Genomic DNA, 27,646 nt, shown 5'->3' on the forward strand with positions numbered 1-27,646 from the left:
TAATTGCTTACTTTGTGGTTTGGTTTGTGGTTTACTGTTTTTTTTTGGACCGTTTCCTTTTTTTAACTCAATCAATGGCGATCTTGGCGTGTCATAGTCTTCGTGTTACTGTGTGATGATTTGTGGATCTTTTTCGCGATCGGAGGATCATGTTGTTTTCATGTTAAAACGACATTTAATCAAAATGATCAGCTAAATTAGCATTCCAAATAAATTAGGATAAACATGATTTCCTTTTCCGTTACTCTGGTATGCATTTTTAAAAAATATATTTAGTTTTTGCTTGAGTAATCCTGTTCTAGGCCTAGCCTGGAAACCTGAGAATTGTTTACCCTTTCTGAGTTTGTGTTTCCTGTCTACTGTTTGTCCTCAAGTCGTTTAGTCCTTGTTTATTTCCATATAGAATGTTTATGATTGATAATAATACCAGAAGTCTTATTTAAAACTTTATATATAATTCGTTTTTAAACAATTTATTACATAATTTTACCTGAGCCTCAAGTAAAATTAAGGCTAAGCATAGGCCTAGTTAGTAATAAAATAGTATTAGTAGGCCTAAACTGTTTTCTAGAAGCTAGGCCTAATTACATAACATGTACCATGGAGGTAGGCTATACCAAAGAACTTATAGCACAAGAATATCCTGTTCTAAACACAGTATCGGAAGTACAGGGTTAAAAGGTCAAACTGGGCGACGCCATTTCACAGCATGGAGCAGCGCCCCCTCCAAACTAGGAAGTCAATTACTCTACCTCCCCTAGAGTATTAGCAGAACCCCTCTATGATTTTGACTTTCTAATTTGATGCGGGCGCCCTACTCCTCAGTCAATTACTCTACCCCCCCCCCCTAGAGTATTAGCAGATCCCCTCTATGATTTTGACTTTCTAATTTGATGCGGGCGCCCTACTCCATGGCTCACAATGGCGCCACCCATAGCTCTATTCTATCCCACAATGCCTTTCGAAATTGTTACGCGCTTCGGACGAACAGGAGATTCTTGTGTTATAAGTTCTTTGGCTATACCTCCTTGCTCCATGCATATACTAACCCAGCCCAGAATCTACATCTGGCAGGGACTATTCTGTAAGAAGTGCATAAGCGCTAACAATTTGTTGAAGCATGTCGTAGGACTACGTATTGAGTGGTTACAAACAAACTTTTTATTCAAAACACCGTCTCACCAGATGAATAACATCACAATAATATATTATTTATATTTTGTAGGTAGTGGTTTTGTTTAAGTGGTAGAAGTTTGACAATGGATGGACTTGCAACAGGAGACAAAATGGAGGAAGTTCAAGATGACACCGACTTCCTTAGTAGGCTTTCATTTGAGATGCTCGTAAGAATATTGCGCTACTTACCAGTCCAGTCTCTGTTGCGCCTTGAGAGGTTGTCACGACATCTCCAGAAAGCAGTTGCACTTCACTTGCAGCTGGTCAAGTCTTTGGACTTCACCTCCGATAAGTGGCACGGATGGATGCCAGAAACAATAGATGATGAGGCATTACATCATCTTCTAAGTCGCTGCATAGACATCGAGTACATTTACGGACTTCATCCAAAAAATCTTCTTCTACGCCAAGAAGATGAAAAAGACAGTGAGAGAAAAATCAGCATTGCTGGTATTATTAATGCTCTCCAGCTCTGTCAACATTTAATTGGTGTCGAGATTTCTGACATTCATCTCCTTGAAGCCATTCTGACGGAATTATCGAACATTGAAATTCTTGGACACTTCAGAAATCGGAATGGTTGTTTTCCATGCAGTGAGTCGTCACAATTGACGTTACCAACGACCAGCAAGCTAACATGCCTTCACCTTTATGGAATCCTTATGCCTGAACTTCCAGCCTTGAACGGACTGGATGAACTACATCTACAATTTGTAAAATTTTCAAATCCACAACCCTTTCAACATTTTCAGAGCCAATGGCTTCTTTCATTCATGATGCACAACTGTATTGGTCCAACGAACCCGCTGCATTATGTACCGTTGTTGACTGCCTTGGGTAACGCTACGCATCTGCGTCGTTTAGATCTTGTCAGAGTTCCGTTCCTGGGAGGTCTTTTGCAACATGTGGTCGAAGACGTGTGGAAAAAAGGTGGTTTCTCTGGAGTTGAAAAGGTTTGCAATATTGTTGAAATAATAATTGAGTAAATTGTATAATCAAATTTGTATTCATATACATCATATCCGGCCTGGGTCCATCAATAAAATTATTATTACTTTAAATTAACTTTGACATACTCTACTACTGTACTCTATTAATTCAGGCTTTAAGGATCTCTTGGTAATTTTAGATTTAAATTTATAATATTTTTTTTTTTTATTAAACTTTGTTTAATAAGGGTGACTTAAAACAGCTGGGGCTGACATGCATAAGGCCCTCAACACCAACACCACACACACAATGGGAATGATAACAAATACAAAAAGAAGAGAAAAAGGAAAACAAAACATTACTGTACTCTTTTCATCAAGTTTAAACTTAATTGAATCATACAGTAACACTGTTTGTTAAACCATTGTTTTTCAGGTACGAATTGGAACATGCAAAAACTGCTTTGAAACTGATATAGGCTATCTTCTACTAGCGTCTGAGTACTGGTTAGAAGAGCTGTCTCTGCAGCCATCTCTGTCAAAAGACAGCTTCTTCTGGGCACTTAAGCTAGCTAAGGTCACTTTCAACATGTTTGAAACTCTGGAACTAGGCTACATCCATCCATCCATTAAATCTGGTGAATGGACAAACCAGCGGTTTGTAGAACATGGTTTGACAGACTATACCGAGTCACCAGGACTGATATCAGATATGGGAATGAAGATTGTAGAACTTGTGTTTAACTCTGTCATCAGCTTGACAATTCATAACTGCCCTCATCTCCAGAATCCTCTGTTGTGGGGTGAAGAAGAGAGTAAGTTTTGAAAATGTAATTATTTAATATTAAATAAATCCGAAGGGAAATTAACAATAAAAAGACAAAGCTTTGTAGATATAGTGACTGGATCACAATGGAGATACAAATAAAGCTAAATAAAAACGAAAGGGAAAAAGTCAGAAAGAATATGCCAAGGTTTCAGATAATGCTAATTTATTTATTATAAATTGTACATTTATATGTATTTTTATCTCTCTTCAGCCAGAATTTTGAATGTCTAAAAAGAACAACATTAATTTTGTACTTTATACAATGCATTCTGAAAACCAACTAAAGGGTTCATTCTAGTAGAATTTAACACATCTTTGGAAGTGGACTTTGGGGATTTGAACAAAGACCCTAGAATCGCTAGGCAAAAATCATAACAATTGACTACTTAACTCTTTATTTCTTTACAAAAATAAATAGAAAAGTGGGAATGGCTAAAGAGTTTACATCTGGACCACTGCCATTCTATCCAACTGGACAAGTTTTGCCAGTGGTTGACCAATGACCTTCCAGTCATTCACGATATCAGAATTGAGCACATGTTTAGAGCACCACCGAAAGGTTGCTCTCGGGTTGGATTGAGCGCTGGAACAGGGCTAGGTGTGTCATCTGCACTTGTGGCCCCAATTGGCCAAACGGATGCAGCACCAAATAGCGCAGATAACCAGGAAGGTAAGTACAATTTATAAATACTTAAGCCCTCCTCTGTACTTGTTGTTGTTTTTATGATTGCAATAAAGAATAAATTATAAGGATAAAACTAATTAATATATTTAATTTTTACACCGCAGTAAGCGTCAATGCTAATCAAACTGTAGAAGTAGATGAGAAGATAAATTGGGACTTGCAGCCAGAAACCTCAACTAACTCACTGAATGAGAAAGGCTGTCAATCAACCAGTGTTCAACCGCCATTACACCAGCTTGATACCGGCCCACGGTACGGCAAACTTCCTAAAGACGATAGTAGTGAACAATCAGAGGCCAGAGGGTCTAGACACTATGAATCTCGCAAGGAGGATGAAAATAAAGAAATATCAAAACCAGAAGCAAAAGATGTGAAAAAAAGCATCAAAAGGAAATCAGGTGGCTCTTCCTCTCCATCAACTCCTCCTGCATTTTTATCAAAACCACCATTTTGCTCGCCATCTTTACCCCAAGCGGTAAAACCGTTACCTACATCATCAACATCTTTACCCTCATCAGAACCTTTGTCATCACCATCACAATCCGTACCACCATCAACATCATCACAATCAGCATTAGCATCCTCACAATCAGCATCATCATACTCCATCTCATCAACATCATCATCGTACCGCAACTCCTCTTCAACAGATACACTTTCTTCACTTTTAGCAAACCCAGAACCGTCATCATCCGTTGGCCAATCATCTTGTGCCAATAAAAATGACGAGTCTATCAAAGATTCACCATCAAAGAAAAAACGAAGGCATAGCCAAACAGATGAAACTAACTCCGCAAAAACTCCAGCAACTGGCAGTGATCTCCATCAGCGATCGTCGTCGGAACATAACACGGCGATGCAGAATCGTTGTCCAACTCTTGAGGAAAACTTTGGTCTTACAAGCAAAGCGTACGTGCAAGAATGTACCTATCATGACCATTCGGGTCAGATGATGATTCGTGCAGTGCGTACTCAAAGTGGCCAGAGCAGTGTTATCATACCAAGTAGTGACCTTGTGGGTGACCCCGATGTACAACCAGGGAGCAGTGCATTACATGCTGACCAACTGAAGAGTGGAGAACGTACGACGACTGTAGAATCCACTCTGAAACCTGACAATTCTATTGAGAAAGATCTGGATAAAACCTGTTCAGAATCCTGTGGTAAACGTAAATTACCAAACGAACAATGTGATTTGAAAAATTTTTCTGCCGATAACAAAAATACCAAAAAAAGGTCTTTCTCGTCTGAGTCAGCTGTCACCACTTGTGATGCCATCTTTAGTAATGCATCCGAACACACTGACAATGTTCTTGAAGAAAACATTGATACCAGTATGGATAGCACACAAGAAGACTCATTACCAACTACATCTACTGAATCCAAAAGACAACATCTTCTTGATACAAAACAGTCCAATCAGAACAAACCTTTTTCAACATGTGATGTAAAAAATTCACTGACTTCAAAAAGTACAAATGCTAGCCCTACGAAAAAGTCTCAAAGTGACAAAAAAGTCTCAACTAAGAACCAGTCCACCAGTACTAGTGATCCTGTACCAGAGGATGATCCAGTACAAGTGATGGTTATAACGTCCAAAACTTTAGAAGGTTTAACTCTTGACTCATGTGGTATATCACATCTGCATTTGACAGATTGCCCCCAACTTCAAACATTATCAGGTAAATAGCAGTCAATATTGTTTTTGTATGGATTACTGTACCATATTTATATAGTATATACAGTTATACAGTATTTTTTACAATGGTATTCTGAAGACACATAGCTACATGATTTTACTACATTTCGTCATTTTGTTCAAATCTAACCCTAGCCATCGGTGCAAGTTCGGTGCTCTAGGAACTACTGATCTTGACACAACCTCCCCCCATCCCCCAATCCCCATAGATTGAGTATATAATACAATTTACGTCAGAGTAGAATGAAACATCTGACCAATGACATGATAGAAGCACTGAAGCGTAACGGTGCATTTTTACACATTATCATGGGTTATAGATCACCCGAAATGAGTACATTTACTGATAGTTTTACTGGTAGTATGTCAAATAATTACAGTATTTATTACTTTTAAATACGGTAACGATTTGGAATAAATTTGTTTCAATTTAGTATATTTGAAAGTTTAATTATTTACAAAAGAATTGTAAAGTGCATTTTAAAACATTTATATTGCATTTATTGGGCAATTATTATTAGCTTCAATTTCAGTGAATAAAGGTTATAACATGTAATGCTAATTTGCATAGTTTTCAGGGTTACTGTCTCTTGTGATAATGGAGTTTGTTTATAAACAATAAATTGAGTATAATTGTTACAGTATGGTAATAATAGTAAAATAAAACTAAAAATGTTCGATTCGGAATCCTCAACAGAAAAACTGTACTTCTTTATTTAAATGGTAAATTGTAAAATTCGGCTAAACACAAAATATGTTGAGTTATTAATCATGCAAATAGTTATAAACGTTATATAATTTATTTATTTATTTATTTCAATAATATTTAGTGGTCCAATAAAGAAATATTATTAACACCATACTCAACATTAATGTCCCAATTGAGTGCCAATTTACATTAAATTGTGGCAATAATTTTATTTGAAATCTTTTTTGCAGGTTATGATCTACAGATGTTACGAGAGGTAAAAATGAAGAACTGCCCGAATCTCATTCGTATAGACTTTTCACACGTACCATGTCTGTCAAATGCTGCTCTACTAGAACCTATATTATGGCTACCACCTACTTGCAGTAGATTTGTCAATTTGCGTCCATTACATATGGTAATTACGTCAAGTTTACTTTATTTTATAATATTAATGATGTATCACATAGCCTATGAACAATTTTTGGCCCTCAAGAAAAATATAATTCTCTCTGGGGGGATCTCAAATGTTATAATACACCCCTAAGCAGTCAATATCTGTATAATATTACATAGCCTATGTAAATACGCTAACGTGATTGGTTGAAACTGCATCACATGACTACCGCTGCGAGGATCGTAAATCGTATATATCCTCGAGAACGATGATATTGACTGTGTAATTTTCGCGTAATTATCGTGTCCCCTGTCATTAAACATATAGATTCTCGAGTACGATGATATTGACTGTGTAATTTTCGTGTGCCAACACTCGCGTTGTCGATAAATAAACAAAAGTCATCAACTCGATCTTGAACTTGGGTGGAATTGTCACTCCATCGCAAGACAACGCTTCAACCGCTGCGCCACGAAAGTTGCTTGAAGAAATTAATCATCTAAACTATTTAAACTATGCATACATAGCGCCCTCATTTGTTATAAGTTCACCCTAAATGTGATGAAACACCGTTTGTGATTGGTCAATACTCACGGTAGTAACCTAGTAACTAGTACGCGCTGAACATCCGGTGATTCGGCTCCTCGAAGATCGAGAAGAAGACGAATTGTTTATTCGGCCTACCTGATTATAATATTATTATTTTTAATAGGCTTATTGATGGAAATTCTTCTGTTAATTTAAACGACCTAGGCCTAAGTGAATATTTTATTGCCAAGGAATCATTAATTAGTAATTATCTGTATATTATTCTTCGCAAGGTAAGGTGTCTAGGCAGGCTTGTTTAAATACAATACAAATACTATAGGAGGCCTAGCCTAGCTTCACCCAACCCAGCAGACTTGTTCTTGGCTATATAATATAACAGATATTGCCTTTTATATCGGTTAAATATAAGATTTGACATCCCCGAGGGAATGATATTAAGTTCGAGGGAATATATATTTCCCGAAGCGCCAGCTGAGGGAAATATATATTCCCCGAGAGCTTAATATCATTCCCGAGGGGATGTCAAATCTTATATTTAACCTCTAAGCAGTCAATATCTGTATAATATCTAATACAGTTGAACCATTCCATTGGGAACCCTATTTTAGGTGACATTTCTTTTCAGAAGTCACTTTCCTGTGAATTATCAAAGTTTTTAACATTACGGCCCAACCCGTATTCAGTAGGGATTCTGCTGTATTAGCGATGCTATTTGTTTAAAATTTGAAAAAAATTAATATAAAAAATGCTCATAATATTGTATAGAAAATATATCATAATAATTTTTGCCCATTTTAGAAGAGCAAGTCTGCCTTGGAGTCATGGTTGTTTGCGATTGATCACCATAGTTACCAACTTATGTACGCTATTGAATCGAAGTCATCAGAACCGTCGATAGAGGGAAGTGTTTATATGGCTAATTGGATGGACATCGCTGTGTGGCTAAATAAGTAAGAGACATTTTCATTAAAGATGTATTGTTCCCGTAAACAAATATTATTTTTTTGTTGAATATGACATTTTAATGTCACATAATATTTATTCAATTTGACCAAAAGTTTGACCATTTACTTGAAAAAAATTGTAATTTAAACTAAAGCCAATGAGTTGTTGGTTAATTTTAACCATTTATTTTGACATTTTATAACTGAAAACATTATTTTTCGGAAGTTTTTTTCTCTACAGAAGTGCTTAACTTAACTTAAAACTACAAAATGGCCTATTCAAAGTCTGATTTAAATAATTAATCTTCAATTTTCATGTTTTTAGAGGATAATACATCTTTAAGACTAACTTAATCTATTTCTAATTATTAATCTATCTCACTATTTGTGGATGTTGTGACAACTATAATGAAACCAGCAATAATGAAGGCTCACGGCAATATAACTTTAATCAAGATGATACTTGTAATTGCACTCAACTGATTCAGTCAAGTGCAATATCTGATAGAAGAATCATCACTTGAAATAGGTTTTTTTAATCAGGTTTTCTCTTAATATGACTATTTGAAATTAGTTTACCTTAGTATATTGCATTTAGATGGTTTTGACTAATAATAATTTATTGGCAGCTTTGTTTATTTTTCTTTTGGATCCCCGCTTATTTACTCAAATTATTAATACTTTATTATGAATTTACAAGAGAAATAAATGTTGATCTATTATGATTTATAAATCCAAAGGCAAATTACTGAAAAATGACAATGCTGTGGGTATCATTGACTGGATCTCATTGGAGATATAAACAAAATAAGCGCTGACAATGCTGTGGGTATCAGTGACTGGATCTCATTGGAGATATAAACAAAATAAGCGCTGACAATGCTGTGGGTATCAGTGACTGGATCTCATTGGAGATACAAATAAAATAAGCGCTGACAATGCTGTGGGTATCAGTGACTGGATCTCATTGGAGATACAAATAAAATAAGCGCTGACAATGCTGTGGGTATCAGTGACTGGATCGCATTGGAGATACAAATAAAATAAGTGCTGACAATGCTGTGGGTATCAGTGACTGGATCTCATTGGAGATACAAATAAAATAAGCGCTGACAATGCTGTGGGTATCAGTGACTGGATCTCATTGAAGATACAAATAAAATAAGCAAAAAGCTAATAATAAATAAATAAGCAGAGCTTTCGTTCAACACATTATGATTGATACCTATTATAGCTTATAGAGCAGAAAATGTAGACAAGAATTTGTTGAATCATTTTGCATTTATCTGTAATTTATCCTGACAAATTCATGATTATTTGAAATTTTAAAGTAATATATAAATCTGTTTGTTTTCTTAATGTTATATATATTTATGTAAATCGAATTTTATACTTTATGGCGATCCTGTATTGGTATATTGACACACTGTTGGATTTTGAATAAATAAATAAAATGGTGTTTTTTTTTCTATAGCTATTATGTAAGTACTTTGACTTATTGCCATGACGATGATGAGTCTAATGACAAGAAAAAGGTGAGAAGAAGGTCACAACCAAGAAATATATTTATCACAAAATGTAAGTAATTCTGTATTGTGGTACTGTTGACTGGTACTTGCCCTCAAATCTGACAGTCTTTGGTTCAATTCTCATTTAGTATCAAGTTTCTTGTTGTGTCACTGCAAGTGGTGCTCTTAATCTATCAGTGTGAAATACTGGCACCAGTTTCCACTAATATTAATAACTAATAATAATAATAATGAAAAAAAATCATACATCGTTCTTAATAACTAATTAATAATGATAATGCTTCGTTGTTATATATAGCTTAATTATCATTTTTATCCTGACCAACACATATAGCACTTATGTAATCAGTACAGGGGTGTTTGACCTTGCCAAGTACCAATTTGTACACATGGATGTTAGAGAGGCAAAGAGAGAGAGGTGGACTAAAAGTCCAGTGCCAAACAAATTGCACCACGCACCATTGCATAAATAATTCCACTCACACATGTTAACTTTATTAAGAAACAAATTGTAAACTGTATCTTTATTTAACACTTGTAAATAATAATAATAACATCTTATTTTAGGTTCTGCTGGCAATGTCAAATTCAAACTAAGCACTGATGTACCCTGGATGCAGACTCTATCAAGTGACAATGGCTGTCAGATACAATTTGGAAAACCATTCCCAGCAGGTAAGCTAATAATTGTTATACAACTGTGGCCGTATTTACCATTCACACTTGGGCTGCTGCTATCTAAGTGAAATACCTAATATTGAATGGAAATATCTCACTTAAGTATGTGTGATTAGTGAATACGGCCATTGGTTCCTCTTAGCATGCATGGAGGTAGTACTGTAATAGCATAACACACAATATCTGGACTAGTAACTAGGTAACCATCATACTACATGGAAAAAGTCAGAAAGAACAAAACAGCCTTTGGTTGATTTCATTCTCGGCTATTTACACAAAAATTGATAAAATACTCTACATAACTTATTTGCATACTTAAAATTCATTGTGGTGCAATTACTTACATTTGTTGCCTTTGTCTTTTTCAGTATACCCTTCAGAACGGTCGGACATTGTTGCAACTTTTGCCAAACGTTGTATTGAACCTTTGACCCATGACATGGCTGAAATGAGGTCAATCAAAGCTGACATCAAGAAATGTGTTATGTGTATTTACATCCAAGTATCAGATATACAAAAGAACTAGTTTCATAACTTACATTAGTATGATGACCTTTAACCTATGACATACTAGAAAGAGATCATGGATATATTTACTGCACATATGGTGCTAAAAATATGGAAGAAAAGAAACAAGTTTTTACAGATAATTTCTTTATATTTATAATTTCTTTATAACACATATATGTTTCAGGAAACACAATTAATTATGTAGGTCAGTTCAGATCAGCCTTTAAGCTGATCTGGCTTGTTACACCCTTGTTGTTTGGCCATAGCGGTGCTAAAAAGGTCCCTGCTACCATGTGTTTCTTTTGGGTCAGAGAGAGATCAGCTGAACACCTTCTAACAATAAAAACAAATAGGCAAATTCTAATTAAATTGTACAATTTTTTTGTATAGAGATCATATAGAGAGAGGGAGGGGTGGTCATTTTATGAAAGCAAATGATTAATTTAAGGTTATATCAAAGAAAGAAGTTTGCTGTTAAAAGAATATAACTAACAGTAGCGTCTTTATTTATAATTTTTATAATTATTTTTAGCTCTATATAATTATACTGTTAAATGATTGAAACAGTTCTTAATATTATATAGCTTTTGTTATTATTATTAATACATCTGCTGTATATACAATTTTACTATAAAAACAAATTATACAAACTTAAATTGTGTCCTCTTTCATCTTCCTCAACCATGTAACCAATCAGGTCACAAAGAGGTCATCATAGGACTGGTCAACTGCTTACATTTTTACCAATCCATAGTATGTACAGTGTTTATTATTTAATTTAAAGGAAAAATATATGGATTCTGTGCTGCCCATTTTTCGACAATGTCCCTGTACTATACTGCCCTGTCATGAAAGAACGACATTTATGTCAAAACTGGTTACTATAGCACAATTGACATGCGCAGAAACCATTATTCGCCTCTGCGCATGTTTATTATGCAATAGTAACCCTTTATGTAAAAAAAATAAAAGGGTCTAAAATCGGCCATTTTTCGAAAATTTCCCTGTAGGCCTACTATAGTACAGGAATTTTTTTTTTAAATGGCCAATTTTCGACCTTTTTATTTTTCGATAAAACTGGTTACTATAGCACAATTAACATGCGCAGAACCCATTAGTCGACTCTGCGCATGTTTATTATGCTATAGTAACCATTTATGTCAAAACTGGTTACTATAGCACAATTGACATGCGCAGAACCTATAATTCGTCTCTGTGCATGTTTATTATGCAATAGTAACCATTTATGTCAACAAATAAAAGGGTCGAAAATCGGCCATTTTTCGAAAATTTCCCTGCGCAAAGGGTACAACTCAATCTTCTCACTCGAAACGGTAAAGAACGCAAAAATAAATGGACAAGAAATGGACAGAGCCATGTGGGGTCATTAAAACTGAATTGGACTGGGTCATTAGATAATGAGGAAACTAGACAATTGGCCAATGGGACCCAAGAATCTAGGAGGTTGTTTTGAATACCGGCATACTAAAAACTGTCAATTTTAGGGGTTTATCACATGATCGATGTATTAAATGAATAAAAATATTAAATAATAGAATAATAAGACTTAAATTTTTTGTTAAAAGTTGAGAAAGTCGACATTTTTTTCATCCAATTTTCGAAAAATCCTTGTACTACAGTACATGAATTTTGTTTTTTAAAACACGGTAAATTCGACTACAATATGTATGTTGTATTAATCGTTAGTTCTTTTAATATGACGAGACGTTTTTTGTTGTGTTTTTAGGGTGTGAACAATTGTCAATCAAAATTGTATATATATGTTAAATACTATGTAACTATTTAAAAAACCCACCCTGACTTCTGATTGGCCAACCATATTCCAAGTAGTTTGATAAGTCAGCCTTTTTAAAAAATGTAGACAAAATTACCGTTAACTTTGTCTGGGGCTTTTTTTCTAGGCCACATGGTATCATAGGATATGTGTAACTGTAAGAGGAGTAACTGAAGGTTACTGGATAATAACCTCTATAGTATGAGTTATTATCAAAATATATTATTAGAATTGGTGGAATGAATTATTTGATTCACATCAAAATGAATTGTAGTGGAATTGCTCTTGAAATAAATATAAAATAGTTGAGAATTTACACTACAAGAATATAGAATTCACCATTTAATGTACACTCAACTGCAAAAGTTTCCCCTCTGCTTTTTTTGTAAGGGCTTGGGACCTTCAAATACAAAGTGCAATGAATGATATAATGTAAATTATAATGTAATAATTAAAACTGAATGTAATTTATAAAAATTACAAAATAATTTACAACATTAATCATTGCTCTTTGGATTTGGCAGCATTAAAAACTTTTTTTTTTTATTATTATTATTAACTTTACTGCACATTCAGAATACCATTAGATATGGTGGCCCAATGGCCAAATTGCATAAAATACAAATATTTTGTAAAAAGTGAATATAAAATCACAGAACAAATAAAAATTGAAGATATACGAAACAGTATAAAAACTATCCATGGCTACAACAATCATTTGGAATCATTCTTTTTGCTGCTTTTTTTTCCTCTCTTGACGAAGGCGACGGATGGCAACCATAGCCGATTTCCATTCTTTAAAAGTCACATCAGATGTTGCAGCACAATACCAATTTCCATAGTACTGAGTGTGGTTCTTATTTAATCTTGGTTGCTTACACTTTGAGCACACAATCGCAGACGTTCTTGGTTTGTATATTTTGATCGGTTTCCCTTCCGATATGTCTTTAGCCACTCGTTTTCTGTACAAGAGGGTAGTTCTAGGAATACGAGTACTGCTAGCCTCAGGGACTGACGGTGGTGGTTTTGCTATCTCGCCAGGAACTGGGATCGACGGTCTGTTTCCTAGAGTCGCTAGGCCGGAAGTGTTTTTTGGTAGGACAAATGTGAAAGATGGAGCGCTTGTATGAACGTTTAGCACCGCTGGCTTGGTTAAAGGTTCAAGTAGGGTTTTATCAGAGACAAGTTTGGGTATTGTTGCCGAGATGCCAGATTCCAACACTTGCCGCTCTTGCTTCTTTGACGTTCTGTTGTACCTGTTGAAAATAAATCAAACACAGTATTTAAAAACTTTAATGTATTTACTGTAGCGTAAAATAACAATCAATAACAAGTAAAAACTCACCACTGGATGAGTGTCGTACGATTTATCTCCATCAACTGAAGCTTAGCAAACAACATCAGGTGTCCATTCGATAGCACTTTCCGACGAATGTTCTTGTAGCCTTTGGTAATGAGCGGCCAGCGCTGGAAACGTTTACCTTCGATAGATACGGTAGATGGATACGCTTCACATAGTTTTGTAATAATGCACTCCATATATCGATTGCAGTCCGGCCACTGAGCTGGCCCGGTGTTCTGACCTAAGAAGCATCTTTTAAAAAAAAAACAAAGAAACAAGTTAGATTTAAGACACATCATGCAACAAAGTAAAAAACGCTGGAAACTGCCTTACCGTCGAGTGCTTTCGACACCAGGTATTACGGAAGTAGTTTTACTTTTCTTGAACCTGCCTTTCGTCAGGTAATCTTGATGCCGTGCTTTGCGCTTAATGGTTTTGTCATAAGCATCCAGGTTGTTCCACAACTTTGCGACATGTTCAGCATGACTTTGACTTATCACTCCACTGTCTTCCTTAAACTGCATAAGGTAGTCTGCCAGGGCTTCAACTTTGGCGTAGCCTGGAATGTTGTCCGGTCCAGTGGAATCCTCAAGTTCCTAAATTGTAAAATATGAAAACAAAATATATAATCAGACTCGTGCATTGTATTTCAAAACAGAAACAAAATTTGTGAGGTAGAAGCTAATGATACAAATTTAACTCACTGTGTCAAAAAGGGCTGCTTTTCCTTCACCATCATCATCATCATTATCGTCACATGAAGGCAAGGGCTCCAGCTGGGGTGGTGAGGGTTCTTTAGCATTTCGAGGTTTAAAACAACGCTTAGGTGGTTTGTAGTCTGGTTGAGTCTTGTCATCATACCCTTCATCAACATCAAAAGTGTAAATTTCTTCATCAAAGTCTTCATCATAAATGGTATCTGTTTTGACAGGAAATTGAGTTTCGAGCACTTTGTTCGACTGGTTGTACAGGTACTCCACTCCGATGAGTTCTCCAGTGTACTTGTTTGGAATGATAAAACTTTTGTACACTTTTTTGCCAATCACTTGCTCTGCCAGTATGTTGAGAGCATGCTGATGCAGTCCACTATATGTACTGGAGATGGTTCCTCCAGACTGGGTAGCGGCTAGTGCACGGTTTGCATTCCATCGAACAAGTCCATCCATCAGGTAAGCTTGGAAATGTAAGTCGCTAGCACGCTCACCTGAGAAAAAAATAAAACATCCATAATAATGAAATAATACAAAAATTTGTAGATCGGTTTGAAGATTTGGTAGATACCAAATAAAAAGTAATACTGTACCTGGAATAAACCTGTTAAGGTGAAGATGAAACGATTCCAAAGAAGTGGAGCCTCTTGCGCAACGATATACTGGCAAGGTAACTCCACCCTTAAGCATCTCACTGGTTTTTGTGTAGAGCGGGATGCCTTCTGGATCCTGGATGCAGGCGATGTGTCGCTCTTGTGAGCTCCAGATATCCCAGGTCTGTTCAGAGTCTAAGAGTGGGACGCCCATTGTGTCACGGCCTTCTTCACCATCGAGGGAAGTCAGCAGCTCTCGGATTAGGTTGGCAGTCTCGCGAGTCCCTCGTGTTGTCCTGCGACAATGTAAAGCATACTCCTTCTTGCTGATGTTTTTCAATATGATGTCGTCTGTTGGGTTGGAATGCTTCTTGCTTGCAATGAGCTGTTCACGCTTGGCGAGCTTCAGACGTTCAACATCGTCAGCGCTCCACTCAAAAATGCAAGCGGAAAGACGTTTGAGAAATATCGGATACAACTGATGTGATTCTGTTGAACAAGCTGCAGCAATTCTCCTCATGAAGTGCCAGATGTCCAGACGAATTTTCATGTCAGGCCAGGCGCTGAACATCTTCCTTATGCTTGAATGACCGCAGCAGTCACGGTCGACGTAGAGAATCTCGGGAGGAGGTACGCCTGCCAAAGCATATCGGTTAATGATGCCGTTTGTCATGTTGTTTAAGCCACATCCTTCTGCAGCAGTCAGGACTGTAATGAGCACCTGGCCGTACTCATTTCCGACGTTTGTTGCCCACGCTCCTGTTCCACATGCACGACCGGCTAGCTTCCTTACAATCTGCAAAAAAACCCAAACAAATTTATTCGGAAGAAAGCTTCCCCACAATCTGCAAAAAAAAAAAAATTCAAATAATTAAAAGTAAATTGCAGAAATAGTATTGTTTATAAATTATTTACCCTTTTGGTCGAGTCAATCTTCAACACTCTTCCGAACGTCGATGTGATAGAAGCCTTGAGTTCGTCGATTCTTCCCATTACTTCGTTGCAGTAGATGGTAAGGAACCATTGGACAGAGGGAACAGGAATCATTTTAGACACCTCATCAAATTTAGAAGCAGCAATGACATAATCATCACGAGAACCACAGAACTTCTTGCAATTTTCTAAGTAGAGAGCCACTCTCTCATTCCACCGCCTTGTGTGTTGTTCTAAGACTTGTTGGCGAAGCTGTGATGGACTGTTACCGAGACCGCGGTACTTTAGAAGCTGCAGGACCCGGTTGTCGCAGGCCAAGTGATACGAAAGTACAACAGGAAACTGAAGGCGATGTGCTAAATCAAGTTGCTTTAAAATGTTTTCACTCCAGCCAATTTGTCTTTGTTTGCAATTAGAGCACCTCAGTTGCTCTGTTGCAAGAAAGTAGTGGCAGTCTAAATCCAGGACCGGACGAACGATTCCATGGAGGCCGCCTGATGTTAGTGGATAGCTCTTGCATTCTGGCCGAGGGCAGACCAGCTTGACCTGCCAAGTCTTGCGGGGCAACCAAAGAAGAAGACGATGACCGAAGTAACTGTTGGCCATGGGTATGTTTTTGTTGAGCGGATCCGGTTGAGGTGGATAATACCAAAGTTGTTTGAGTTTAGTTGAATCCAACTCTGCAGTCCCCTTCTTCGATTTCTTGAATAAGGTTTTTGAAATCCACTGCTGATCGATCTCGGGCAAGTTCTTCTTCCATTTATCTGGTATGAGACAATCTGCAAGAAAAACCAAAACAAAATTGTATAATTTATGAAACTACATTATGTAATTTTCATTTTCTAGTTTTAAAAATCAAACAAAATAATTAAAATTACACTGAAATAAACTACCTTCACTCTGTTTGATAGTTATTGTAGTGGATGGCATAGTACTAACAGGTTCATAAGATGTATTTGGTTGAGCTGTAAGACGGAAAATTAAAGAATATTTAGCAGTAAACTACTACTTCATTCGCTATCTACAGTATGCTATAAAACAATGTATTTAAACAACACGATTTTATGATTGAGTATAAATGAATGCATAAAAAAAAACGTAAACCCAGCAAGCCTACAACATACACAGGCACTAAAAATGCAAAACCTGAAATTTGTAATTTAGAAAATGCACAAAAAACACAAATATGGAATAAGTCTTACCTGGTGCATATGAGGTTGATGGTTGCAAAGAAGCATCAAAGACATCAGTACCAGAAAGTGTTTCATCTGTGACATCCTCAACCTGTTGTAGCTTAATGCCAACAGGTATGTACGATGTCTGTCTAGTTGGGCATTTCCTGCGGCGTTTTATTTCTTTCATTGCTATGGCTTCTTTGCCTTCTGGGAAAGACTCCAAGTACCTCTTAAAGTTGAATTTGTTAATACTAAGTGAACTTGTACTTGGAATTTCATTAGCCATTTTAATAACAAAACATACTGCATATTCCAGTACATTTTCGACCATCCACTTGAATGTTTGTCCACTGTATTTACTATGCTGAAACTTGTAGCAGCCCAACACATCACATTCATCTTTGGTGTTTCCACCCAGCCTGCACACCTCCTTCAAGGCATCTTGGCGTACATCATCAGGAGTTAGACACTTGCCAGTTGGTCGTTTTCTCAAGCTGTTAAATACTACAGCAGCAGATGTATCTTCAAGAATTAAGGCACCCTCTTCACTGCGCCGAAAAGTTGGTCTGAACATACTGTACTGTCTATTGAACACCTGCAAAACTAAAAAAACTGATCAAAGGCAAAAATATATGTAAGTAAAGTATGTAAAAAAGAAAATTTTACCCGTATAATGCCACTGTGCACCGTGCAGTTGTAGTAAATGGCTGTAAATAAAAGAAAATCAAATCTAAATAAAATAAAATATCTGTGGGTTAAAATTTCTCAAGTAATAATTAATAGTAGACCAAGACTTTAAATGTAAAATATTAATAAAATGAATTACATGTAGCATTAAAACATATCTACTAAGAACAAACTATTTTATCTAAATTAAATTAAGAAAATATTACATATGAATAATTATGTTTTTTTTTCAATTAAAAAAACTATATAAAGAATTACAACATAAATTAGAGTAAACTGAATAATCTTTGTTTATTAAACAGTGTATGTATCAACTCTTTGATCCCTGAGCACTTCCTTTAATGCAATCAAATTATTTGAGAATCTTATCTAAATCCACAAATACAGTTGATTGCCTAATTAAACGAATGCTTTAGATCAAAGAGTTGAAGCCTACACTTAATTAAACAATCATTATAATAAAAGTTAAATTGTTTATCTATCAATTAAAAGGGTTGACATGTGAACAAGGCTTTAGTCTGTTTCCCATGGATGCTATTCTGATACAGCACACATTTAGTTGTTTATAGTTTAAAATTATGTTTAGGCCTAAAATCTATTACAGGGTACATAGGCTAGTCTAACTAGTAGTAGGATTGTTAAAATATTAAATAAATTAAACTTTAAAGAATAGCTTAATTACTTTAAACTAAATTTATTTACTATGGGATGGTTCTACGATAAATACTAATCTAAGCCTAGGCCTAGTCTAAACTACTGTAGTAAGTTTTGAAGAAAAAAAATAACAGGGAGCCCTAAGTAGGTAGCATCTTACTAGGGCCTAGCACTTACAGGCCCATGGTTTGACTTACAATTCATGGCAACCAAAAAAGATCTAGGCCTACCTAGAGGTCTTTCTATCTAGCCTACTAGCTAGGCCTAGGCTATATAGGCCTAGTAAATACATTAATTAAAGTAAGTGTCGAGTGACACTATCTAACCCTAACTAACCTATAAAGGCATGCGTTATTGTTAATACTTTATGAAATATATGTAGGCCTACTGGTAATTAGGGGGATAAGTAATAATAGCAAATGCATTTTACCACACACAGAGCAGACTACCGCCAACAAGAATTAGCGTCGGCACCCATACAAACACATTTGCTAGGCCATGGCATAGTTTCTATTGACTATGGCTAGGCCTAGACCAAACAAGTTATCAACACTTTAAATGCCGATTTCAAGCATGAAATCAATTTCGCTCTTACCTTTAATGCAAGTACACGTTCGAGTTGAATACAGCTACTACCAGAATTCGCCTTGAAATTAATAATAATAAGTCTAGAGGATTTGTAAAAAGATGTTGTCGCATGTAAGTCTCTGGACAAAATCTCATCATTGTTTGTGTTGTGAAAAACTTGTTGAAGTCACATATTAATTACGTCACTTTTCAGTGTTCTGATTGGTCAAAATGACAAATTTGGAACAATTTTTCTAATGCCCTGATTACGTCACTTTTCAGTGCTCTGATTGTTCAACTTTTGGAACGCTTTCCGCTGCTCTGATTGGTCAATCAGTTGTTCAATTCATTGTCCAATTCTACAGCACATATTGGGTTATTTGTAGTACTAAGGGTACAACTCAATCTTCTCACTCGAAACGGTAAAGAACGCAAAAATAAATGGACAAGAAATGGACAGAGCCATGTGGGGTCATTAAAACTGAATTGGACTGGGTCATTAGATAATGAGGAAACTAGACAATTGGCCAATGGGACCCAAGAATCTAGGAGGTTGTTTTGAATACCGGCATACTAAAAACTGTCAATTTTAGGGGTTTATCACATGATCGATGTATTAAATGAATAAAAATATTAAATAATAGAATAATAAGACTTAAATTTTTTGTTAAAAGTTGAGAAAGTCGACATTTTTTTCATCCAATTTTCGAAAAATCCTTGTACTACAGTACATGAATTTTGTTTTTTAAAACACGGTAAATTCGACTACAATATGTATGTTGTATTAATCGTTAGTTCTTTTAATATGACGAGACGTTTTTTGTTGTGTTTTTAGGGTGTGAACAATTGTCAATCAAAATTGTATATATATGTTAAATACTATGTAACTATTTAAAAAACCCACCCTGACTTCTGATTGGCCAACCATATTCCAAGTAGTTTGATAAGTCAGCCTTTTTAAAAAATGTAGACAAAATTACCGTTAACTTTGTCTGGGGCTTTTTTTCTAGGCCACATGGTATCATAGGATATGTGTAACTGTAAGAGGAGTAACTGAAGGTTACTGGATAATAACCTCTATAGTATGAGTTATTATCAAAATATATTATTAGAATTGGTGGAATGAATTATTTGATTCACATCAAAATGAATTGTAGTGGAATTGCTCTTGAAATAAATATAAAATAGTTGAGAATTTACACTACAAGAATATAGAATTCACCATTTAATGTACACTCAACTGCAAAAGTTTCCCCTCTGCTTTTTTTGTAAGGGCTTGGGACCTTCAAATACAAAGTGCAATGAATGATATAATGTAAATTATAATGTAATAATTAAAACTGAATGTAATTTATAAAAATTACAAAATAATTTACAACATTAATCATTGCTCTTTGGATTTGGCAGCATTAAAAACTTTTTTTTTTTATTATTATTATTAACTTTACTGCACATTCAGAATACCATTAGATATGGTGGCCCAATGGCCAAATTGCATAAAATACAAATATTTTGTAAAAAGTGAATATAAAATCACAGAACAAATAAAAATTGAAGATATACGAAACAGTATAAAAACTATCCATGGCTACAACAATCATTTGGAATCATTCTTTTTGCTGCTTTTTTTTCCTCTCTTGACGAAGGCGACGGATGGCAACCATAGCCGATTTCCATTCTTTAAAAGTCACATCAGATGTTGCAGCACAATACCAATTTCCATAGTACTGAGTGTGGTTCTTATTTAATCTTGGTTGCTTACACTTTGAGCACACAATCGCAGACGTTCTTGGTTTGTATATTTTGATCGGTTTCCCTTCCGATATGTCTTTAGCCACTCGTTTTCTGTACAAGAGGGTAGTTCTAGGAATACGAGTACTGCTAGCCTCAGGGACTGACGGTGGTGGTTTTGCTATCTCGCCAGGAACTGGGATCGACGGTCTGTTTCCTAGAGTCGCTAGGCCGGAAGTGTTTTTTGGTAGGACAAATGTGAAAGATGGAGCGCTTGTATGAACGTTTAGCACCGCTGGCTTGGTTAAAGGTTCAAGTAGGGTTTTATCAGAGACAAGTTTGGGTATTGTTGCCGAGATGCCAGATTCCAACACTTGCCGCTCTTGCTTCTTTGACGTTCTGTTGTACCTGTTGAAAATAAATCAAACACAGTATTTAAAAACTTTAATGTATTTACTGTAGCGTAAAATAACAATCAATAACAAGTAAAAACTCACCACTGGATGAGTGTCGTACGATTTATCTCCATCAACTGAAGCTTAGCAAACAACATCAGGTGTCCATTCGATAGCACTTTCCGACGAATGTTCTTGTAGCCTTTGGTAATGAGCGGCCAGCGCTGGAAACGTTTACCTTCGATAGATACGGTAGATGGATACGCTTCACATAGTTTTGTAATAATGCACTCCATATATCGATTGCAGTCCGGCCACTGAGCTGGCCCGGTGTTCTGACCTAAGAAGCATCTTTTAAAAAAAAAACAAAGAAACAAGTTAGATTTAAGACACATCATGCAACAAAGTAAAAAACGCTGGAAACTGCCTTACCGTCGAGTGCTTTCGACACCAGGTATTACGGAAGTAGTTTTACTTTTCTTGAACCTGCCTTTCGTCAGGTAATCTTGATGCCGTGCTTTGCGCTTAATGGTTTTGTCATAAGCATCCAGGTTGTTCCACAACTTTGCGACATGTTCAGCATGACTTTGACTTATCACTCCACTGTCTTCCTTAAACTGCATAAGGTAGTCTGCCAGGGCTTCAACTTTGGCGTAGCCTGGAATGTTGTCCGGTCCAGTGGAATCCTCAAGTTCCTAAATTGTAAAATATGAAAACAAAATATATAATCAGACTCGTGCATTGTATTTCAAAACAGAAACAAAATTTGTGAGGTAGAAGCTAATGATACAAATTTAACTCACTGTGTCAAAAAGGGCTGCTTTTCCTTCACCATCATCATCATCATTATCGTCACATGAAGGCAAGGGCTCCAGCTGGGGTGGTGAGGGTTCTTTAGCATTTCGAGGTTTAAAACAACGCTTAGGTGGTTTGTAGTCTGGTTGAGTCTTGTCATCATACCCTTCATCAACATCAAAAGTGTAAATTTCTTCATCAAAGTCTTCATCATAAATGGTATCTGTTTTGACAGGAAATTGAGTTTCGAGCACTTTGTTCGACTGGTTGTACAGGTACTCCACTCCGATGAGTTCTCCAGTGTACTTGTTTGGAATGATAAAACTTTTGTACACTTTTTTGCCAATCACTTGCTCTGCCAGTATGTTGAGAGCATGCTGATGCAGTCCACTATATGTACTGGAGATGGTTCCTCCAGACTGGGTAGCGGCTAGTGCACGGTTTGCATTCCATCGAACAAGTCCATCCATCAGGTAAGCTTGGAAATGTAAGTCGCTAGCACGCTCACCTGAGAAAAAAATAAAACATCCATAATAATGAAATAATACAAAAATTTGTAGATCGGTTTGAAGATTTGGTAGATACCAAATAAAAAGTAATACTGTACCTGGAATAAACCTGTTAAGGTGAAGATGAAACGATTCCAAAGAAGTGGAGCCTCTTGCGCAACGATATACTGGCAAGGTAACTCCACCCTTAAGCATCTCACTGGTTTTTGTGTAGAGCGGGATGCCTTCTGGATCCTGGATGCAGGCGATGTGTCGCTCTTGTGAGCTCCAGATATCCCAGGTCTGTTCAGAGTCTAAGAGTGGGACGCCCATTGTGTCACGGCCTTCTTCACCATCGAGGGAAGTCAGCAGCTCTCGGATTAGGTTGGCAGTCTCGCGAGTCCCTCGTGTTGTCCTGCGACAATGTAAAGCATACTCCTTCTTGCTGATGTTTTTCAATATGATGTCGTCTGTTGGGTTGGAATGCTTCTTGCTTGCAATGAGCTGTTCACGCTTGGCGAGCTTCAGACGTTCAACATCGTCAGCGCTCCACTCAAAAATGCAAGCGGAAAGACGTTTGAGAAATATCGGATACAACTGATGTGATTCTGTTGAACAAGCTGCAGCAATTCTCCTCATGAAGTGCCAGATGTCCAGACGAATTTTCATGTCAGGCCAGGCGCTGAACATCTTCCTTATGCTTGAATGACCGCAGCAGTCACGGTCGACGTAGAGAATCTCGGGAGGAGGTACGCCTGCCAAAGCATATCGGTTAATGATGCCGTTTGTCATGTTGTTTAAGCCACATCCTTCTGCAGCAGTCAGGACTGTAATGAGCACCTGGCCGTACTCATTTCCGACGTTTGTTGCCCACGCTCCTGTTCCACATGCACGACCGGCTAGCTTCCTTACAATCTGCAAAAAAACCCAAACAAATTTATTCGGAAGAAAGCTTCCCCACAATCTGCAAAAAAAAAAAAATTCAAATAATTAAAAGTAAATTGCAGAAATAGTATTGTTTATAAATTATTTACCCTTTTGGTCGAGTCAATCTTCAACACTCTTCCGAACGTCGATGTGATAGAAGCCTTGAGTTCGTCGATTCTTCCCATTACTTCGTTGCAGTAGATGGTAAGGAACCATTGGACAGAGGGAACAGGAATCATTTTAGACACCTCATCAAATTTAGAAGCAGCAATGACATAATCATCACGAGAACCACAGAACTTCTTGCAATTTTCTAAGTAGAGAGCCACTCTCTCATTCCACCGCCTTGTGTGTTGTTCTAAGACTTGTTGGCGAAGCTGTGATGGACTGTTACCGAGACCGCGGTACTTTAGAAGCTGCAGGACCCGGTTGTCGCAGGCCAAGTGATACGAAAGTACAACAGGAAACTGAAGGCGATGTGCTAAATCAAGTTGCTTTAAAATGTTTTCACTCCAGCCAATTTGTCTTTGTTTGCAATTAGAGCACCTCAGTTGCTCTGTTGCAAGAAAGTAGTGGCAGTCTAAATCCAGGACCGGACGAACGATTCCATGGAGGCCGCCTGATGTTAGTGGATAGCTCTTGCATTCTGGCCGAGGGCAGACCAGCTTGACCTGCCAAGTCTTGCGGGGCAACCAAAGAAGAAGACGATGACCGAAGTAACTGTTGGCCATGGGTATGTTTTTGTTGAGCGGATCCGGTTGAGGTGGATAATACCAAAGTTGTTTGAGTTTAGTTGAATCCAACTCTGCAGTCCCCTTCTTCGATTTCTTGAATAAGGTTTTTGAAATCCACTGCTGATCGATCTCGGGCAAGTTCTTCTTCCATTTATCTGGTATGAGACAATCTGCAAGAAAAACCAAAACAAAATTGTATAATTTATGAAACTACATTATGTAATTTTCATTTTCTAGTTTTAAAAATCAAACAAAATAATTAAAATTACACTGAAATAAACTACCTTCACTCTGTTTGATAGTTATTGTAGTGGATGGCATAGTACTAACAGGTTCATAAGATGTATTTGGTTGAGCTGTAAGACGGAAAATTAAAGAATATTTAGCAGTAAACTACTACTTCATTCGCTATCTACAGTATGCTATAAAACAATGTATTTAAACAACACGATTTTATGATTGAGTATAAATGAATGCATAAAAAAAAACGTAAACCCAGCAAGCCTACAACATACACAGGCACTAAAAATGCAAAACCTGAAATTTGTAATTTAGAAAATGCACAAAAAACACAAATATGGAATAAGTCTTACCTGGTGCATATGAGGTTGATGGTTGCAAAGAAGCATCAAAGACATCAGTACCAGAAAGTGTTTCATCTGTGACATCCTCAACCTGTTGTAGCTTAATGCCAACAGGTATGTACGATGTCTGTCTAGTTGGGCATTTCCTGCGGCGTTTTATTTCTTTCATTGCTATGGCTTCTTTGCCTTCTGGGAAAGACTCCAAGTACCTCTTAAAGTTGAATTTGTTAATACTAAGTGAACTTGTACTTGGAATTTCATTAGCCATTTTAATAACAAAACATACTGCATATTCCAGTACATTTTCGACCATCCACTTGAATGTTTGTCCACTGTATTTACTATGCTGAAACTTGTAGCAGCCCAACACATCACATTCATCTTTGGTGTTTCCACCCAGCCTGCACACCTCCTTCAAGGCATCTTGGCGTACATCATCAGGAGTTAGACACTTGCCAGTTGGTCGTTTTCTCAAGCTGTTAAATACTACAGCAGCAGATGTATCTTCAAGAATTAAGGCACCCTCTTCACTGCGCCGAAAAGTTGGTCTGAACATACTGTACTGTCTATTGAACACCTGCAAAACTAAAAAAACTGATCAAAGGCAAAAATATATGTAAGTAAAGTATGTAAAAAAGAAAATTTTACCCGTATAATGCCACTGTGCACCGTGCAGTTGTAGTAAATGGCTGTAAATAAAAGAAAATCAAATCTAAATAAAATAAAATATCTGTGGGTTAAAATTTCTCAAGTAATAATTAATAGTAGACCAAGACTTTAAATGTAAAATATTAATAAAATGAATTACATGTAGCATTAAAACATATCTACTAAGAACAAACTATTTTATCTAAATTAAATTAAGAAAATATTACATATGAATAATTATGTTTTTTTTTCAATTAAAAAAACTATATAAAGAATTACAACATAAATTAGAGTAAACTGAATAATCTTTGTTTATTAAACAGTGTATGTATCAACTCTTTGATCCCTGAGCACTTCCTTTAATGCAATCAAATTATTTGAGAATCTTATCTAAATCCACAAATACAGTTGATTGCCTAATTAAACGAATGCTTTAGATCAAAGAGTTGAAGCCTACACTTAATTAAACAATCATTATAATAAAAGTTAAATTGTTTATCTATCAATTAAAAGGGTTGACATGTGAACAAGGCTTTAGTCTGTTTCCCATGGATGCTATTCTGATACAGCACACATTTAGTTGTTTATAGTTTAAAATTATGTTTAGGCCTAAAATCTATTACAGGGTACATAGGCTAGTCTAACTAGTAGTAGGATTGTTAAAATATTAAATAAATTAAACTTTAAAGAATAGCTTAATTACTTTAAACTAAATTTATTTACTATGGGATGGTTCTACGATAAATACTAATCTAAGCCTAGGCCTAGTCTAAACTACTGTAGTAAGTTTTGAAGAAAAAAAATAACAGGGAGCCCTAAGTAGGTAGCATCTTACTAGGGCCTAGCACTTACAGGCCCATGGTTTGACTTACAATTCATGGCAACCAAAAAAGATCTAGGCCTACCTAGAGGTCTTTCTATCTAGCCTACTAGCTAGGCCTAGGCTATATAGGCCTAGTAAATACATTAATTAAAGTAAGTGTCGAGTGACACTATCTAACCCTAACTAACCTATAAAGGCATGCGTTATTGTTAATACTTTATGAAATATATGTAGGCCTACTGGTAATTAGGGGGATAAGTAATAATAGCAAATGCATTTTACCACACACAGAGCAGACTACCGCCAACAAGAATTAGCGTCGGCACCCATACAAACACATTTGCTAGGCCATGGCATAGTTTCTATTGACTATGGCTAGGCCTAGACCAAACAAGTTATCAACACTTTAAATGCCGATTTCAAGCATGAAATCAATTTCGCTCTTACCTTTAATGCAAGTACACGTTCGAGTTGAATACAGCTACTACCAGAATTCGCCTTGAAATTAATAATAATAAGTCTAGAGGATTTGTAAAAAGATGTTGTCGCATGTAAGTCTCTGGACAAAATCTCATCATTGTTTGTGTTGTGAAAAACTTGTTGAAGTCACATATTAATTACGTCACTTTTCAGTGTTCTGATTGGTCAAAATGACAAATTTGGAACAATTTTTCTAATGCCCTGATTACGTCACTTTTCAGTGCTCTGATTGTTCAACTTTTGGAACGCTTTCCGCTGCTCTGATTGGTCAATCAGTTGTTCAATTCATTGTCCAATTCTACAGCACATATTGGGTTATTTGTAGTACTATAGTACAGCGATTTTTTTTTAAAAATGGCAAATTTTCGACCGTTTTATTTTTCGATAAATCTGGTTACTATAGCACAATTAACATGCACAGACCCCATTAGTCGACTCTGCGCATGTTTATTATGCTATAGTAACCATTTATGTCAAAAACTGGTTACTATAGCATAATTGACATGCGCAGAACCCATTATTCGTCTCTGCGTATGTTTATTATGCAATAGTAATCATTTATGTCAAAAAATAAAAGGGTCGAAAATCGGCCATTTTTCGAAAATTTCCCTTTTTTTGGGGAAAAATGGCCAAAATATCCAATTTTTAAAACCAAATAATTATGCGATAATATTGCCATATATGCACATATACTGCGTTATCATCATCTTATAGAGCCATAGTAACTAGTTATGTAAAAAAATTAAAGGGTCGAAATTTGCAAATTTTTTGGAAAATTTCACTGTGCTATAGTACAGGGTTTTTTTTTTAAAGATTCCCAAAAAATCCACTTTTTAAAACCCAATAATTATGCGAAAATATTTCTTTATGCGCATATATTGTGTTATCATCATCTTATAGAGCCATAGTAACTAGTTATGTCACACTATAGTACATGGATTTTTTTTAATGGCCAAATTTCAACCCTTTTAT

At 36.2% G+C, this 27,646-nt stretch overlaps 3 protein-coding genes across 3 annotated transcripts; 1 reads left to right on the forward strand and 2 right to left on the reverse strand.

The window, feature by feature from the left end:
* Positions 1-118: 118 nt before the first annotated feature.
* Positions 119-13,061, forward strand: LOC140047159 (F-box only protein 38-like). The gene is made up of 10 exons (XM_072092009.1): positions 119-249; positions 1,226-2,129; positions 2,542-2,920; positions 3,353-3,604; positions 3,724-5,301; positions 6,258-6,424; positions 7,751-7,902; positions 9,371-9,474; positions 9,993-10,100; positions 10,472-13,061. The coding sequence occupies exons 2-10, from the start codon at positions 1,260-1,262 to the stop codon at positions 10,627-10,629; spliced, it is 3,768 nt and encodes a 1,255-aa protein (XP_071948110.1). The 5' UTR covers positions 119-249; positions 1,226-1,259; the 3' UTR covers positions 10,630-13,061.
* Positions 12,943-19,255, reverse strand: LOC140047161 (uncharacterized). The gene is made up of 9 exons (XM_072092010.1): positions 19,098-19,255; positions 17,189-17,868; positions 16,880-16,951; positions 15,969-16,765; positions 15,054-15,849; positions 14,455-14,954; positions 14,084-14,346; positions 13,754-14,002; positions 12,943-13,664 (listed from the first exon to the last, which is right to left on the reverse strand). Exons 2-9 carry the CDS (start codon positions 17,733-17,735, stop codon positions 13,133-13,135), a joined length of 3,756 nt encoding a protein of 1,251 aa, XP_071948111.1. The 5' UTR covers positions 17,736-17,868; positions 19,098-19,255; the 3' UTR covers positions 12,943-13,132.
* A 1,231-nt stretch (positions 19,256-20,486) lies between these two features.
* Positions 20,487-26,799, reverse strand: LOC140047162 (uncharacterized). The gene is made up of 9 exons (XM_072092011.1): positions 26,642-26,799; positions 24,733-25,412; positions 24,424-24,495; positions 23,513-24,309; positions 22,598-23,393; positions 21,999-22,498; positions 21,628-21,890; positions 21,298-21,546; positions 20,487-21,208 (listed from the first exon to the last, which is right to left on the reverse strand). Exons 2-9 carry the CDS (start codon positions 25,277-25,279, stop codon positions 20,677-20,679), a joined length of 3,756 nt encoding a protein of 1,251 aa, XP_071948112.1. The 5' UTR covers positions 25,280-25,412; positions 26,642-26,799; the 3' UTR covers positions 20,487-20,676.
* Between the last annotated feature and the right edge of the window lie 847 nt (positions 26,800-27,646).

This window comes from Antedon mediterranea, chromosome 4 (assembly GCF_964355755.1).
Source record: "Antedon mediterranea chromosome 4, ecAntMedi1.1, whole genome shotgun sequence".
Lineage (NCBI taxonomy): Eukaryota > Metazoa > Echinodermata > Crinoidea > Comatulida > Antedonidae > Antedon > Antedon mediterranea.

Bases quoted from the DNA above. Each gene is read 5' to 3' on its own strand.
- LOC140047162 (XM_072092011.1), bottom strand. From the start codon at position 25,279: ATGTTCAGACCAACTTTTCGGCGCAGTGAAGAGGGTGCCTTAATTCTT. The intron at 24,496-24,732 runs GTAAGACTTATT...TCCGTCTTACAG, and splicing joins ATCAACCTCATATGCACCAG to CTCAACCAAATACATCTTAT. The intron at 22,499-22,597 runs GTACAGTATTAC...TTTTTTTCTCAG, and splicing joins CCTTAACAGGTTTATTCCAG to GTGAGCGTGCTAGCGACTTA.
- LOC140047159 (XM_072092009.1), top strand. From the start codon at position 1,260: ATGGATGGACTTGCAACAGGAGACAAAATGGAGGAAGTTCAAGATGAC. The intron at 2,130-2,541 runs GTTTGCAATATT...ATTGTTTTTCAG, and splicing joins GTTTCTCTGGAGTTGAAAAG to GTACGAATTGGAACATGCAA. The intron at 3,605-3,723 runs GTAAGTACAATT...TTTACACCGCAG, and splicing joins TAGCGCAGATAACCAGGAAG to TAAGCGTCAATGCTAATCAA.
- LOC140047161 (XM_072092010.1), bottom strand. From the start codon at position 17,735: ATGTTCAGACCAACTTTTCGGCGCAGTGAAGAGGGTGCCTTAATTCTT. The intron at 16,766-16,879 runs GTAGTTTATTTC...TTTTTCTTGCAG, and splicing joins AACTATCAAACAGAGTGAAG to ATTGTCTCATACCAGATAAA. The intron at 13,665-13,753 runs GTGAGTTTTTAC...TATTTTCAACAG, and splicing joins CGTACGACACTCATCCAGTG to GTACAACAGAACGTCAAAGA.